At 45.1% G+C, this 16097-nt stretch overlaps 1 protein-coding gene and 1 long non-coding RNA gene across 14 annotated transcripts in view; one reads left to right on the top strand and one right to left on the bottom strand.

The window, feature by feature from the left end:
- Positions 1–16097, top strand: part of nfixb (nuclear factor I/Xb) — a 202478-nt gene that overhangs the window by 36985 nt on the left and 149396 nt on the right. For 11 of the 13 annotated variants that reach the window (XM_069195841.1, XM_069195837.1, XM_069195842.1 and 8 more), the window contains exon 2: positions 149–232. The exons of 1 other annotated variant lie outside the window; for it this stretch is intronic. In XM_069195841.1, the coding sequence (XP_069051942.1) occupies positions 149–232 (84 nt within the window). Of the gene's footprint in view, positions 1–148; positions 233–6695; positions 6896–16097 lie in introns of those variants that run through there. One more of the 13 variants, XM_015349041.2, reaches the window with a different exon arrangement.
- Positions 5038–7002, bottom strand: LOC107077591 (uncharacterized). Its single transcript, XR_001478593.2, has 3 exons — positions 6931–7002; positions 6474–6672; positions 5038–5235 (listed from the first exon to the last, which is right to left on the bottom strand). It is a non-coding gene; the product is annotated as an uncharacterized lncRNA (long non-coding RNA).

Raw genomic sequence — 16097 nt, 5'->3', positions numbered from 1 at the left:
GGATGTAAAACAGTAAAAAAATGTTAAAAAAATAAAAAACAGTAATAAAAATTAAAGTAAAAAAATAGTTGCTTGACTGTTGTAGTGCAAGGTGTAACTAAGGAGTGTAAGGCGCAGATGTCTCAGTGACTGTTATATTGCATTGCAGGCAACCGAAACCTTTCTGGTGAATGAAGAAACTCCAAGAGGGCAGGGGCTGCCTGAATGCTTTGTAATATCTGATTCATACAGGGTATGCACCAATCTTCTTCTTTTTATTCATTGTTGTTAGTGTCTGTGCTCTCTGAGAATTGTTCCACCCCTACACGCGGCCCTCTCAGCTGCAAGTTATTACACTCGTTATCACACCGCTAACCCCCTGTGCAACTTCCCCAGTTTCTGCCCCACTGGAAAGAGCTGCAAGAAAACCGCCCGTCGGCAGTGAAGCCATCATTACAGAATTCAACAGCTTGAAGGTCTCATCATCATTGCCAGGGCTAAACGGTGTTAAATTCTTGAATGCTTCAAAAACCAGAACGGTTTGGCATTTTTATTTGCAAGAATTAGATTTTTAAAAATGTCAAGGATTATTTAAACCAAAAATATGTTGGATATTGGGGCAGAGCTCTTGTATCGAACGGGGCTTTTCGAAGCTCACAGATGCCGTTTTTTGTAGGAAATCAGCGTCACTGTGTTAGGCATCTTGGGGGATAGGAATTGCACATAACTGGGGTAATTCTGTCTGCGATACTGTGCATTGGGGAACAGGCAGTAAATCTGCTGTTTTGATTTTTTTTTTTATTCATCCGATTTGAGCAACATTAAGTGCAAGCAGATGAAAAGCTTTCATACACAGAGGGACAGTTATGCAGGAGAGTCAATGAGTTTTGCCCATTATCTTTGTAACAGGACGCTTCCCTACAGAGAAGATGAGAGCAGAGCGCTGGTTCCTGTCAGTGGTCCCAGTATACTGTCAGCGAACAGCAGCCAATCAAGCCTGTTTATTGCTGGATACAGCAGCCTCTATTGCTCTCCTTAAAGTCACCCGCTTGAGCCTGGGGGGAGGGGTTTAATAGGCCCAGTTAATGAAATAACGAGCTTAATTAGGCCATTAAAATATTAATTGGAATGCAAACCAGAAAAACTCACAGAGCCCCGAGGATTGGAGTGTAAGGTGCATTTAAGGTCTAAGCTCTGTTTTTTGAGCGAGGTGTGGAGCATTAAAGACTGAAAGATAAAGGAGTGCACTTGTGTACGAAAATCAGCTGAACAAATAAATCAGTATTGAAGTTTTTGCATGAAATAAATTGAGTAAAATAAACATATTGGCAAAGCGCAGATGCATGAGCTACAGGATGAAAATATGGAGCTGCCCTTTCATATTAAATTGAGCACGCCACTGAGCACAGTGGAACTGTCTGTCCTGTTTTCCTCTAGTGTTTCTGTTCCCCCTTGGTTTCACAGCCCTTTTGCACTGAGTGACTCTGCCAGACCCTGCTCCAAGATGAGCTTGTAGATGGTCATACCGCGGTCTTCATGTCTGCTCTTTAGTGAGCTTGATGTGCTCTTGTTGGCTCATGTTAAAGGGCTAAAATTATTATTTTTTTAAAACCTGCTGACCTCAACTGGGAGAGGTGATCAATCTCACTAAATATGTTTTCCCTATTAAACAACTAGAGGATCAATTAGAACAGATCATTGAAGATGAGATCTTGTCTCCCTAAGCTTGGGGAAATATTTCAGTAGCAAAGGGATGAACTGAATAAGAGAGATAGTGATTTTAGCGTGTCAGTGTTTTATGTATCTGTTATTATGAGAAAAATAAATACATTGAAAATTCAAGGTACTTCTTTACACAGAGAGTTGTGGGTGTCTTGAGCTGACAATCTGGGATCTTTCGATGGCGGGCCTGAGGAGGATTGATGACTTACTGAGCAACTAGATGACTGAGGAGGGCTGAACAGTCTCCTCTTGGCTGACTTGAGATGATTGAGGGCTGAGTCTCGTCATGTTGTGTTTGTGAAAGAGGTCGGTAGCTGGGGCTCAGTAGAGGGCTCTTCAGTGAAGCTCACCTGAAGGTGGTGAAGACCTAGGTAAGGGGTGGTGGTGAAAAGCCATACAATGTAGAAGCTCATGTCTGCACTCACTGAATCATTTTCAACAGCGGGAAGTGTTTAACTGATTTTTCTTTAGTTCATGTAAATGCCCTGCTGTTCGAATCCTGCAGCCAGCCTTAATGTTTTTGGAAAGGTGGATCTGTCTGAACGCTGAGTGACAGATAAGGACATGTAGCTGAGATTGTCTGACTAAATGCCTGGAGTGTGTGTGGCTCTGAGATGGCTTCATCTGAGCGGGCCAGCAAATTTCTATATAAATCTATAATTTCCTTCCTTCCCTTTTTATTTGAATTCTAGTTTCTCAGTAAAGAGGCCAGGTAACTGCTTGTGTATTTTATTAATACAAATGCAAATAAACAGAACTAGGCACATGCATATCTGTATAGAGTTGAAACATCACAAGTGGCAGGAGCTACCTTTACAACTCTGAATTTGCTTCAGTTTCACCTATAGGATGGGGTGGGAGGTGGGTGGGGGGTAATGCAGTTTTACTGTGACCCTCTTTCACTTTATGGCTGGGAGCTGTCATTGGTACCCAAGCTATTGGGGAGCTCTGGATCTGATATAGATGCTTTATGCTAATGTACAGTCCGGGGCCCAAAACTCATAAATCTGTAGGACTCCATGCCAGCACTAAGTTGGCTGTGATTCTGCAGTGACTTCACCACCCCTGGGCATGCTTCAAGAATGCCTTCGATAAGTCTTGGAGAATGTGAGTGTGCGGTGGTGTTTTCACTGCATTGTACACCAAGGTGAACTTTGTCTTTCTCTGTGTGCTTAGGTATAGTGTGTATTTCAGCCTGTCCAGATTAATTCAATTAGTCGGTCTTTCATACAAATTGTAGGTAGCCACAGTGACTGACGAAACAGATCTGCTTATGGCCAGTGCTGAGCTTGAGACCTGAGTCTCTGAGTGAACAAGCTATCTGCTCTGTGTATCAAACATTCTGGGTGTTGATTTGCATGCGTGGGCCAGATGGGCTTTCCTGTCGAGTGCCCCCCCGCCCCCCCAGTCTTCTTCATCCCCCTGCCCTGGCCAGGCAGAGCTCGCCCAGGTCGAGCTCTTTCATTCTCGGTTCGGGAGACTTCACGTGCGCTGGGGGTGGGAGGCAGTGCCCCACCCCTCCTCAGGACACTAAGTGTCAGGGGAGAGGGGTTCTGAATTCAAATTAATTCAATTAACAAAGGTGGAACGTTTGGCGCTAATTAGCCTCCAGGGTTATCTGTGTTACTGTGACAACTAGCTGGTGCCATTAAGGTCCGAATTGTTGGGTTGTTTTCGTGGCTTGTTTCGTTTTGCTCATCCTAATTAAGGAGCTCCTGGGCTTCTGCGCTCTGGCTTGGATGACCTTCCTTTTTAAGCTGTGATCCGGAATCTTGTAGCCCGTCCAGCTACCTCTCTCAGTGACTCCTCTTCACTGCAGTGTCCATTGTAATTGCTTGGGAAATTGCACAGGCTGTGGCAGATATCTGTTAATAGCAGGTGTCCTTGTTCTCTTCTTTTTGCGGATCTGTGTAACTGTGGCAGCTAGCTCACCACCTCATTATTAACCCCATTATGTCATTAAAATAATGAAGAAATTGCATCACATTGTTATGGCATTCATTAATAATATAGCTGTCATTTTATGTCTGACAATTGACTTTTTTGTATTAATTTTCTAAGGCGGTAACATACAGACGCGTTGTGTTTTGCTAACCTATTTGTTGCACGGATTGTGCATTCTCGTATGCAAGCGATTTTTAATATTGTACAAATGCAAAAGGATTAGTTTCCTTGCCTGTGGACTGTTGATAGCAATTACCCATTGGCTAAATCAAGTACACAGAGTTTTTTTTTGCTTTTTGCTTTCTGCGTGCTCATGCTGTAATTGTATTTCCTTCTGCACAACAAAGCAAGAAATGATAAATTATGTGCGTTAAAAAAAGCAGGATACAGACTGCTGTGAGGCAAATGGAACTTTTAGAGTAACAAATACTTGAAATGCAAACAACAGGAGACTCACAGAAGCTGAACAAATATTCAGTTGACCTCATACAGAATTTGATAACCAGAACCAGCTCGAACTGTGTCCCCACTATAGTTTGGTGACTCTCAGTCTCGCCAAAGCCCATCAGAGATTAATTGAGCTAACATTCTGGTGTTTTTATGGTTGTGATAATTAGCATAAAAATATAATTTTGTTAAGTAATTGCACACGTCACCTACATGCACATTAGACTCAAGCTCCTGATGCATAGACATGTATTAATAAAGAATTAATCCATTCATTATACAGGCACATTTCATTCTATGGCAGACACAGGGCTCATGGGAGGACTACGTCCTGGACACCAGTCCTTTGCACAGTAAAGCATTGATATGTCAGAAGGATCTGAGCGTTTTTCAGAAATACACGATTAATCAGTGGTAAAGGCTAGCTACTAGCAGGATATAGGGAAATTGAAATCGCCACTCTGAAGTGCGAGCCGTAAACAATCTGACACGGAAAAGACAGAGGGTAAAATTGAGAAAGAAAAGCAGGGTTTGGAGAGAAAGGTCCAGCTGTGTACCAGATGTGAACCCATCTAACAACTGGTCACGCCTCACTCGCCGCACCCAGCAGAAGCAGAGCACCCTTGACAGGTGAATTAGAGGAGGGAGAAACGACACCTTCTCTGTGCATTGCCCTCCGCCATTTAACAGGAATTGCAGAGCAAGATGAAAAAAACAAACTTGACATTGTGTAAACCTGTGCCAGAATCTCACCTGTGAACTCGAAGATCTGAAACCAGAGTCCTCAGCCTGGATTATTACATGTGACGCGTGTTGTCGCAGTGTCACAAGGAATTAAACATCTTTTTAGCACTTAGCCGTGGTGCAGTGTAAACATTATCTGCGATTGATCCTGTATACAAGCACAATAAAAAAAACCGAAATAATTTTAATGCAGACATTCAGTACATTTTGTACAGTTTTTATTCGTACCTTTTATTTCATAAGAGCAAGTAAAACAGTGAAATTAGGACTTGGTTTCCGATACAAGGCATTGGGTTCCTCACAGACGGCAGAGAGCGGTTCTTAATTTCTCCCTGTCTCATTCCGTGCAGAACCGCTCTGTGATCCATTGTTGAGGCGATCACGACACCAGACCCAGAGCTAAAGCAAACGGAGATAAGTCACACAATGCTGGAGACAATTGTTACGGTTCTGGAGTCAAATAAAACGCGTTAAACGGAGGGTCTTCCGGGAATGTTCAAGATAAAAAAAAGCTATCCCAAAAATCGTTAATGTTTTTTGTCGACGTCCCGTGTTTAGTAAATACAGGCATTCGAAGCAGTTGTCGTTGGACACGCACATGTGTGATCATTGAATGAAATGGAAACTGTGAAGGTGATTTTAACAAGCAATGGACATTGTGTCATTTATAAAGTAAATATACTTTAGCCGCACTTCGATGTCTGCATGACGTGTAGTATGATATTGTATAAATCTATTTGTCAATCGATCTATACTGCTGGGCGCATTTCCACGAACGGACAGGGTGTTCACTCAGACGAGCAAAAAAAACCCCAAAACAACTGAGACAAACGGACCAGGGAAACATTAAACCCGGACTATTTAATTTCGGTCTGAATTGTCTCAAAAACAATTCTTATTTTTCCTATCTTACATCGTCAAGATTTTGGACAATCCTTTGTCGAACTTGAATATTTGATTTAAAGAAACCTGAACTGGCCGCGCCGACGTGTCGATTGTACATATCGCTACTTGCGGCGAGACGGGCCTAACCCCGGTTCACCAGAGCGCGGTCGGAGACCGCAGCAGAGTCTCTGATGGATTCCTCCGAGGATATTAACGCTCCGGGGCGGCCGACGTGCTGAGAGTGCAGCACGCCCGAAGCCCCTGTGACTCGGGACCATCCCCGTTCTGGACGTGCCCGTGGCCGAGTGAGACGGGAACCCCAGTCTCGGAACCGAACCAGGCCTGCAGTCACTTTGTGCCACCGACAGCACCGCGCTGGATGTGAGACGCCTAGCCATGGGATTTTAAGTTGTCTCGATTCCTCGAGTTTGCTGAAGATCCTAATTTCGCGCTGTTTGTAGCAGCGTCTGTCGCCTAACTCGGGTCATCAGTTTATCCCCACCATAATGCGCACACAGCCTGCATGGCTCCAGTTACAGAACTAGCTAGTGATGAGAGCGAGGAAAGACCCGTAACTTCAAATGTAGCCTGAAAGTGAAGAACTAATATTGGCGCAAATAATTCCCCACAAATTCCAAGAATATTTCAGAACTATTGTTGAACCGCAGTAGGAATTTATAGCTTGTCTTTGTGCACAGAGGTATTTCAGTCCTTTGTTAGCGGCTGAGACGTTCTGTGAGAGCGACACGGACCTGCCCTGAAGACAGGGGCTGGACGAGCTCGGCCCGCGGTACTTTCGCCGAGACAAGCGCCCCGGCCGCCTGCCACAATCCAGCCCTTGCTTCTCTTCCCCGGAATAGCAGGTCTTGTTCTTCAAATTTAATTTAATTTAAAAAAAAAGAACTCTCGCCACAGAAATCTGCAGAAGGGTTGGCCTTCAGCTCGGTGTAGCTGGGAAAAGAGGGAGGGGGAGAGAGAGCAGAGAGAGAGAAGTTTTTTCCAAACTTTGTGTAGCTTTCATTTTCTGCCTTCAAGGCGGAGTTACGTTTTCAGCATGGAGTAAAGGGGACGGCGAGAGACAGCGATGCAGCACCACAGCAAACTTCCATCCAAGTTCAATAAGCTCTCCAATTTTTACTGCTAAAACATGTATTCCCCTTACTGCCTGACACAGGTAATAACTGCGATTGTTTCTTTGTACCGCTTTACCTTCGCTTCCGAACGGCGCAACGTGCTCTGCTCCTGTCGCTATTTTAAAACACTTCTCAGCGTCTTCTCCTGAGCTCTTTCTGATACTAAGTTTTTTTATGGCATCTTTCCAACAGGCTTTCTTATGCGTTCCATTGCACATGGTTTGTAGAGAAAATGGCGCTTCTCCCAAATCTATTTAATATAAAAAAAGAGGAGGAGGAGGGGGGGGGGGCAGACTGGAAAATGGATTTAGTGTGACTTTGGGGGTCTTATTTTCCGAACAGTCTGCAGCGGGGCGGTTGCAGGATGAAGAGCAGAAACCCGGGGGGTAAAGTGAGGGTGAAGGAGGCGAGATCCGGGAGCCGGGCTGCCGAGCGCGTGCGGTGCGGGGCTCGTGCACCGGCGGTCCACCTCGGGGCGCCTCCGGTTTCCCCCGGAGCGCCGACGTGCTCGGACTCCGGCGTGTGTTACCGCTGAGGCCGGCTGTTGGCTGTGCAGACTCTGGAAGTTTTAGCGCTGTTAGGTTCACTACATTGCTCTGTGGCAGACGTGGAAATTGAAATAAAAAGACGAATAAAGTTTCATGGGGAGGGGGGCGGGGGGGTTGTATTATTAATATTTTTCGAGGCAGACTTTCCTCATCTGTTTAAAAAAAGCAGCTTTCCTTGATAAATAGCAAGGACTTGTTCATTATTATTTGTATTTTTTTTTATTAAACGTGAATTTTATCAAAGGTCTACTTCTTTCATTCAGCTGCTTTTGTAAGCAGGATCTGGAAGGCGGTACCGTACGTGTCGCGGTCAGTGCCGCAGTTTCAAGCGGCGATATCGGCCTGCTATCTAGGAACTGAGCGCGATAGCTGCTGATGTTCACCGTGAGGCACTCCAGGCCGATGGCTTGGGATTTAAAACACGGGGCTCTGCCTTTCGAAACGATGTGTTGCGTTTTGGACGTCTTCCTCTTCGGTGGCTCGGAGTTTTCTTGTGTCCATCCTCATCATCGCGCTACACGTTCGGGGCCACAAACAATAACGAGGAAAAATGTGACAGAGAAAAATCGGCGAAGGCAGTGAATGAGCTCAATGACACGCGTGCAGACCCGAAAATGAAGACGGGCTCTTTCTTTCTGTATTTCTGTATCTGAATCTGGGGAGGGTGTTTCCTGGGGACCACGATATTAGACAGATATTAGACTCCACACAGCAGTTCAAGGAGGTGGTCAGTCTTCACCTTTTCCTCGAGTTACGACCGCAAACGTCGAGCTTTTAGCTCGAAGCCGAGACCACGGGATTGTTGCTGTCTGTCAGCTCTTGTGATTGATATGTCTTTAATGTCAGAACGAGCGGAAATGCTTGTCCCGAGCGGAGGTAATGATTGGTAATGAGTTATGACAACAGCTGCCGGGCCAATGGAAGGTGCATTTTTTGACGCCCGAATAATTAGTTCAGGCTAAAGTGCGTAATGTCCTTTTAAAACTGGCAGGAGCGAGAGATTTGACTTCAAGTGTATTAATAATTCGATGGAATTATTATTAAGGTTTCCAATAGAGCCTTAAGGTAAATGCAAATATAAAAGGAGCCTTTGTAGATTTGCATACATAAAGATTTTTGGGGACGAGCTAGTGCGGGAGATTTCGTTAATATCGCCTTTTCACTTCTCTTTCCCCGGCACCTTTTTAAACGAAGAAGCTGCGAGTTTACTGGGGCCTTTTCAAGAGGGGTTGAGAAGCTTCTCTGATCTGTTTTGTTTTATAGATGTGCACATTTGTGGTTGTATTTGCACATGCGGCTCAAAAATTGTTTTTATATATTCCTTTCTTCAAAACACAACTTTGGATTTATTAACCCTGCGAACCACCCTTTCATCGGCCTCAGGCTTGTCCTTAATCCGATACTTTTCTTTTATCTGTTTTTTTTTTGTACTTTCTGGCCTGGTAACAAATGTGCCCGGATTGTATATAAAGGAAAATCTATTAGCCCCATTGCAAAACTAGTTGATAAATGTCTGAACAAACAAGCGCCGTTCTGCATAGTGCTATTGAAATAAACCATGAAGATGAGGCTTTCGCAAATACATTTCCCTCGCGTTAAATTTCTTGTGCAAAGTAGCCTCAGAAGATGAGTAACACTTTTTTTTTTAATTTTACAACCATGCTAGCGCTTTGCTTATTGTGCTTTGCTTCCTGTAGGATTTGCTCTGTATTAGATGCCTGTTTAGGCCTCAAAGAAAACACTTGTGTTTTCACAGATCTACTGCAAGTCAGCATTAAATGATTATTAATTTATCTTTCACTATTGTCTGTTTTAGTATATTAATCAAAACCTTATTTTGCACCCAGGCAGACGGGATCCATGCAAAGCGTAACAAGTAATTTTGCAGATGGGTTTTAAAACTAAACATATGCTGTTAAGTAAATGGTAGTTTTAAGCGGAGAACATTATAGGGTGTCTAACTAAAAGACCGCGGCACTGGAGTATCTCCGAGGATCGTTTTGTGGCCTATAAGTGCTTTGGTTTAGAAAGACAAGGTATAATTTTGGAAGTGTTAAGCTCCTTTCCTAAATTAACGGTTACTAATTTAACTTGTTTGTCAGTTTGTTTAGTAGCAAACTGCAGAATGGAGCAGTACTGGAGACCCACACGTCAGGACAGGGTCCCCGCGGGACGTCAAGCCCAGAGTCTGCCAGTACCCGAAAGACCACATTCGGGCAAACGGCAAAAGAGCCATTTTAAACCGTTTTAGTTTTTATTCCGTTTTATTATCATCGCTTTCAGGTGTTAAAAAAACAGATAAAACAACATTTTTCCCGGAATTAATCAACGTATGTTACCATTATGTTTTAGAATTGTTCCAGACAAATCAGAACGTGAAAAAATAACGCAGCTGACGTCGGGCGTTTTTGTTTTCCATTACTTAAAGTTAATTTGCAAAAGAAACCAGACAATATACAGAGCACGTGTGTACTTACATAAAGTGTGTGTGTGTACTGTATCCTATTCAGTCCAATTTTGTTATGATATCATAAATGTGTTTTCGCATATTGTGCAAGAGCTATGGAATGCACCTTTCCCCCAGTCTTAACAGCCTGTAGCTGGTTTCTACCCTGCAGCGAACGTAGGAGAAAACTTTGCATCTTGCAGAAACAGCAGCACAGCCTGATCATGATTCCGTATCTGGCGTGTGTGTGTATGTACAGTATACATTATTTTCTGGTCTGAATCTATAGAATGCCTGTCAAGTGAGGCACACCCCGCCGCTGTGGTGTACATGTGGCCGAGGGTTGTCTCGGTGGCGATGGGGAAATGCGGGGAGCGCGGTTTTAATTAGCTTCCACCTTCTGGTGTCTCTACAGAATTTCACCACCAGCTCTCCCCCGCCTCGTTTTTTTTCTATAGGAATCCGAAGTCTGGAGATTCTCTCCCCCCCCCCCCCCCCTTCTTTAATACATATTTATCTTTCATTTAATTGTGGTTAATAATTAAAAACAGAAACCGGGAGATGGTACAGATGTAAACAATCGACGATGAATTATTAACAGCGGTAAAAAGCTTTGCTGGAGAGCGCGACGGCGGCTGCTCAGGGCAGGCGGGCAAGGGCGAAACTCAAACCTGTGAGGGGTGTGTGTGTGTGGAGACTTTTTCCAGTTTTTTTGGGGGGGGTGGGGGTGAAAGAGACGCTTCCACGCGATGCTAACGAGGCGCGCGTGACGATGGAAATGTCATCCTGTACAGCGGCTCGGCTGAGCTCGCGAGTGCCGCGGTTCGAAGCCGCCGCGTGAAAGGAAGGGGCAGCGCGGGGAGGCCAGCAGAGGCACGTTCCTTTCCCGGCTCGCGGGCTGTGGGGCCGCGCGCTGCTGACAGGGTCGGCGCTACTTTAGCCTCATTATTAAAGGCCGTCAGAGAGATCACTTAGTTTCCCCGACAGTTGCCACGCGTTCTGTTTAAAGCGACCACCCACCTGTAAGTCTTAAAGTAAAAAAAAAAAGTTTTACCCCGTACTATTTTATAAAGAACGTCTGGCGCAGTCTTTTTCTTAAAAAGTAACATTGTCGCTTTTTAATTGGCAAACCCTCCCAGAACCCATTAAAAAAACCTAACACTGTCTCCATGTGCCAGCGTCATCATTTCGGCTCGAGTTGATCATCATTGTTAGCGGCGCTGCTACTGCGGTTAAAAAGTGGTAGAGGAAGATTCTAGCAAAATGAAAGATCTCTGCGATCTTTTGCCTTAGCTACAAATCAGCGTTCCAGGCTGTAAACACTAAACAAAACGGAGTTTAAGCGCTGCGAGGGCTGGTGGGGCCGGAAGCAGCGTGTTGCTTCGCCAGTCGCCCGTGATGTTGCAGCCGAGATGCCACGTTAAGACGTGGCCGGTCTGAGAGCGAGCGGTCAGGGCGTTTTACACGACAGCGGCGCGCAGATTCGCCGACCAGCTGGCTTCGAGCCCCGGGGGGCAGCGCAGGGCTAGTTCGAGAAATGCGTCGTTTTAAAAAAATATCGAGTAACTCCTCCATTTGCAGGAATTATGTATGTTAGAGCGAGTGCAGATTTTTTAGATACATTTTAGTTGGGGTCGACTTTTCGTCTCGACGGTTAAGATAAAATCTGATGTGTAGCGTACCGTCTGTTAGCGAACTGTAGGACTTACTGTGAACACGTGGGTAAACTGTGTAAGGGTGCACCCGAGTGAGGTTTTTCTGAAGTGTGCAGCTCGGGACCGAAGTCACATTTCACCCTTCACGGACTCTTTTCTCTCTCGGCTCACGTTTACTAAAGTTTAAAATTTGCCTCGCCCCCCGAAACTGCGGGCCAGGCGTAATTCGAGCCCGAAGCTTCAATTATTTCCCCCTGTTTTTTCTTTTTTTCTTGTTCGAAGGTATTTTGTATTTTGGTATTTTGGAAGGTATTTTGTAGCTGCTTTTTATTTTGCACACGTGCGCCCAGGGCGCGCGAATTCGGGCCGGTGGTGTATACCTGGGCGATGACGTCATCGCCGTGCGGCAGCCCGGAGGTAGAGGACCGGCACCCGGCGGGTGAGACACAGTGACCGGATCCGGGCTCGTCACTGCGCCTGGAACCGCGGCGTGTTGGCCAGGGTCAGCATCCGCATACAGCTGCTAATCCGCTTGCACCGGCTGAAACCTAACTCTGCATTCAGCCTGTGTGCGCTCCTCCATGTTCTGTTATTTCCGTCTTTGACATTTAAGGTTAAATCTGCCTACCACACTTTCGACCTGCCAGAAGCGCTGAAGTCCAGTTTAATGCCGGTTCATTTACTTAACTAGTTCGCAGTTTTGTAAAGATGAAACAATACACGTGACGCGAACACAATACTTTCCACAGCTTTATTTTGCTGAAATAGTAACACAACTATTAGCACATCTTAGCAAACTCGGCCGAAGAGGAACAGTATACAGTCTTAAGTATTGGAGTGTTTTCGTGTTCATGATAATCACCATAGATATTTTTCACATTTTTAATAATATACGTGTTGCTCTTGGCCAGGTTGTTGGGAGAATTAAAAGTATTAATGGTGTAGCTTTTTTTTCTTAAAAAGCGGGTAGTTTTTAATATTTAAAAAGCCTGTAGCGATCAGGGCCCTGGACCTGTAATTCTGTGTGACACTGCTGTACCCTTGAGCGAAGTATTTCCCTCGCATCGCGCCGGTGTAATGCCCTGCTGTGTGAGCGGGGTCTTCCCAGGTCATCGCTGCAAATGAGGATTTGTTTTCAATTTTACCCTTCCAGTGAGATGAAAAAAAAGGGTTTGTTGTAAAAGTGCCATTTGTTTTCGGATGGACACGAAGAAAGCCGGCAACAAGTTCCCGCCGCTCAGCCCCGGCACCTGCACTCCCTCCAGGGCTCGCGCAGCGACCGAGCGCGCCTTTTCCCAACACCTGGCTCGCTCCTAACCGCGCGACCCCCGACCCCCGAACTCCGGGATGAGCCCAGGAGCCGAGGTGCCCAGACCGGCGCTAGGCCTGTGTCGGTCCGCCTGAAGTACGTGTGAGCAGGCAGGGAAAGCGGTCGAGTCACAGCCCGCGCTCCAGGCTGTGTCAGTCCTGCGTCTTTATTTTCGGCTCTTTTCTGGGTGACCATCAAAAGAGCTGCAGAAGCGTCACTGCTTGTCCCAACATCTGCAGATGACATGTCACATCTGTGCTGATAATCCATTTGTCAAGCCCATTGGACAAAACTACAGAAAGCTTTAACGTTAAGATTTCAGTAATTGTTAGGTTGATTTTGAACCGCAGGGAGGGGGAAAAACGTCTGTAAACCAGGGCAATGTCTCTTTAAAATACTCTCGCAAATATGAAAAATACTGTACACAAAATATAATGTGGACCACTGAGCTAGACAATTTATTAATCTCGCATACAAATGATACATAAAATACAAAGTCCCAAATAAATATTTTGGCACCCACACTTAAAAAAAACGGAAGAACTCTTTTGTATGAATGTCCTGTAACAAAATGACCGTGGTCTTCGTTTTTGTTTTTTCCCTGGGCGTCAATCGTTTTACTCTCAGCCCCGGAATAGTAAGCGAGACGGAATGGTTGTCACAAGGATGAACTTGGACCTACAGTCTGAGTGAACAGAGAGGGGTTTAATGAGGGAGAGAATACGGACAGTTCCACCTCCTGGATCCCCGCTCCAAACGGGCTGTAAGTGTAGCCGAGGGCGACGATCTGCTGAGCCTCCCGAGCAGTTTAGCGAGTGCTGAAAAGACCATTGTTCTGCAGTCAGGGCTCCAGGCTATAGGATATAGGATACACTATGTGCGATACACTATATGAAGATCACGTGTAGTTTTGCGCCTCTACAAAACAACTGTCCTCCACAATAAAAATAAAACCCTTCTACACAACCGTGCGGTACGAATTATTCCAGATCCCCGCAAATGCTTCGCGTTAGCCCTTCAAAAGGGGGAACATGGAAATACTCTCACAATAAATCTCCGTGTGATCCGTAAGCTTTGCAGCCCGGACATTTGTTTGTCTGTGTGTGTGCTGATGGGGAGGACTGAGGATGAATATTCGTGCCCCTGTAGAAGACCTGTAGAATACCGACGGGCTGCAGTTCAGTCCTAAAGAGTTAATGTGAGCGCGAACGCCGTACATATGGAACCACTTATATGGTGACGTCAGCATTGCTTTCATGAAAGCGTCCATACGTACAGAGTTTCCACATACTGTACCTACTTTTGCGCCAGGTCTGCTCTTTCCTAGAAACTGGGGACCACTCTGCGCGTGTATAGTTTTGGGGGGGGTTAGGCGCGTCTTCTGTCTTCTCGGTGAGTAAAATGTAAGTACAGCTTACACAATCCACCGCGCTGTGCTGGAAGGTGGACTGAGAGTGCAGACCCACAGAGGTCCTTTTACAAAAGAGCACAAGAGAACGAAGACGTCGCCGCCGTTCAGTTTCCACTAAGGGAAGCCAAGATCTTTCCCGTTGCTCTGGAGTTCAGTTGGAAATTGACGCCGTTACGGTCCATCACGTACCCCAGCCCGCAGAGCCTTGACTGTGGTGTTTTGTAAAGACGGTGGCATGGACAATGTTAAATTTAAATATGAAAGTCAGTTTTTACCGGAGTGCCATGCAGTTTAAAGGCTATAACCGAGTGCTTCGCTGTTCTTGACTGCGCCTGAACTGCGTGGCTGTCCGGGAGGAGGGTTTGATAGCAGGTAGTTTCTCAGCACTCGCTATAGTATCTACAGTATATATATTTATTTATAGCTCCTCACATATAACTTAGGTATGAAAGCACCCAGAAACTGCAAATGATGTCTTATCCAGCTCCTGCATCAGTAACACCACCCACACACACACACACACGGACTCATCCAGCTCCTGAACCAGTAACACCACAACACACATGGACTCATCCAACTTCTACACCAGTAACACCACACACACACACACACGGACTCATCCAGATCCTACACCAGTAACACATGCACTAGTGTGTCCAGCCAGTCTTGTCCAAGCCTCCTAGGCTGATGGACATGAGGAGCTTCTGAGTGGATCTGAATTAACAGCTGGAGACACTCAGTGGTGAGGCTGTGAAAACGGAGCTCTCCTGTCCTCATGGCTCTCCTGTCTTTGGTGTTGGTTTTCACAGGTTTGTAATGCTGACCAGGGCTGAGATTGTGAAAGTGATAGGGTGGTGTACCTTTCATCATGCTAGAGCATGAACACTGTTCTCTTACTTATTCATGCCCTGATGTCCATGTACCTCTCCCCATCAGCTGCCAGGCCCATCAGTCATTGATTTGTTCCTTAAAAATAGAGATCTCCTAAAATTTCGTTTCCTCGTACTGGAAAAGGACTGGGAAGACCACGGAGTCCTGAATCCTTCCACCAATAGTATGTTCAAAACTCACGGCTGGATTTCACCAACTGAAGGCAGGTGGCTTAAAGTCCAAAACCTCAAGATGTCAACTGAGCTGCTTCGGTGGAACTAATCCAAAGAATAATAGAAAAAATCAGCCCATTTAATAAATAAAATACAGTATCCCCTAACAATGAGTGGCAATAGCAGTCATTACAAAATTAATGGATTCCAAGACCAAGTCTGACTATGGCTTACGTTATATAATTAGGCACTACAGGGATTGACAGAAAGTGGTTTAATTTTGATGGGTGCTGACAAGCAAAGTATAGTTCGAAAGTGAAAGAAAGAAACAAGGTTTTGATAAGCATTAAAATTAGTACATGCAGGAGTTTGTTTTTACTAAACTGAAATTTGGGCATGCCTTTAGAATCATATGTCTAGGCACCTAGGCCCAGCTAAACACCCACATCTGCAGGGTTTCCTTAAAACAGAAAAAAAGTGGAGCATTTTCTCAGCTCGTGCAATTCACTCATATTTTGTATAGTGCCTTCTCAGGGAGAACAAGTGATTTGCATATCCAGGTTCCGGTAGCCAGTTAACACAATTCACCTGGTGTCCACTCTGCGTCTGCTGCATTGCTGGAGAGAAGAGTGCCATTGTCATTAACTGTCTTCCGTTTCCGGTTAGAGTATTGCTTTTTTGCAGCTGTCCACAAGACAAAAGTTTTCTTTTGCACTTCCCCTGAAAAAATATATTTTCAATTAATTAACCTCTTATATTATAAATATTTATAGTAAAGGGACCCGTAATTACTTTGTGCTATTTTTTTCTTGTATTCTAAAACTGCCCGAG

This window comes from Lepisosteus oculatus, chromosome 11 (genome assembly GCF_040954835.1).
Source record: "Lepisosteus oculatus isolate fLepOcu1 chromosome 11, fLepOcu1.hap2, whole genome shotgun sequence".
Taxonomy (NCBI): domain Eukaryota; kingdom Metazoa; phylum Chordata; class Actinopteri; order Semionotiformes; family Lepisosteidae; genus Lepisosteus; species Lepisosteus oculatus.
This window is presented reverse-complemented; position numbering and strand designations above follow the sequence as displayed.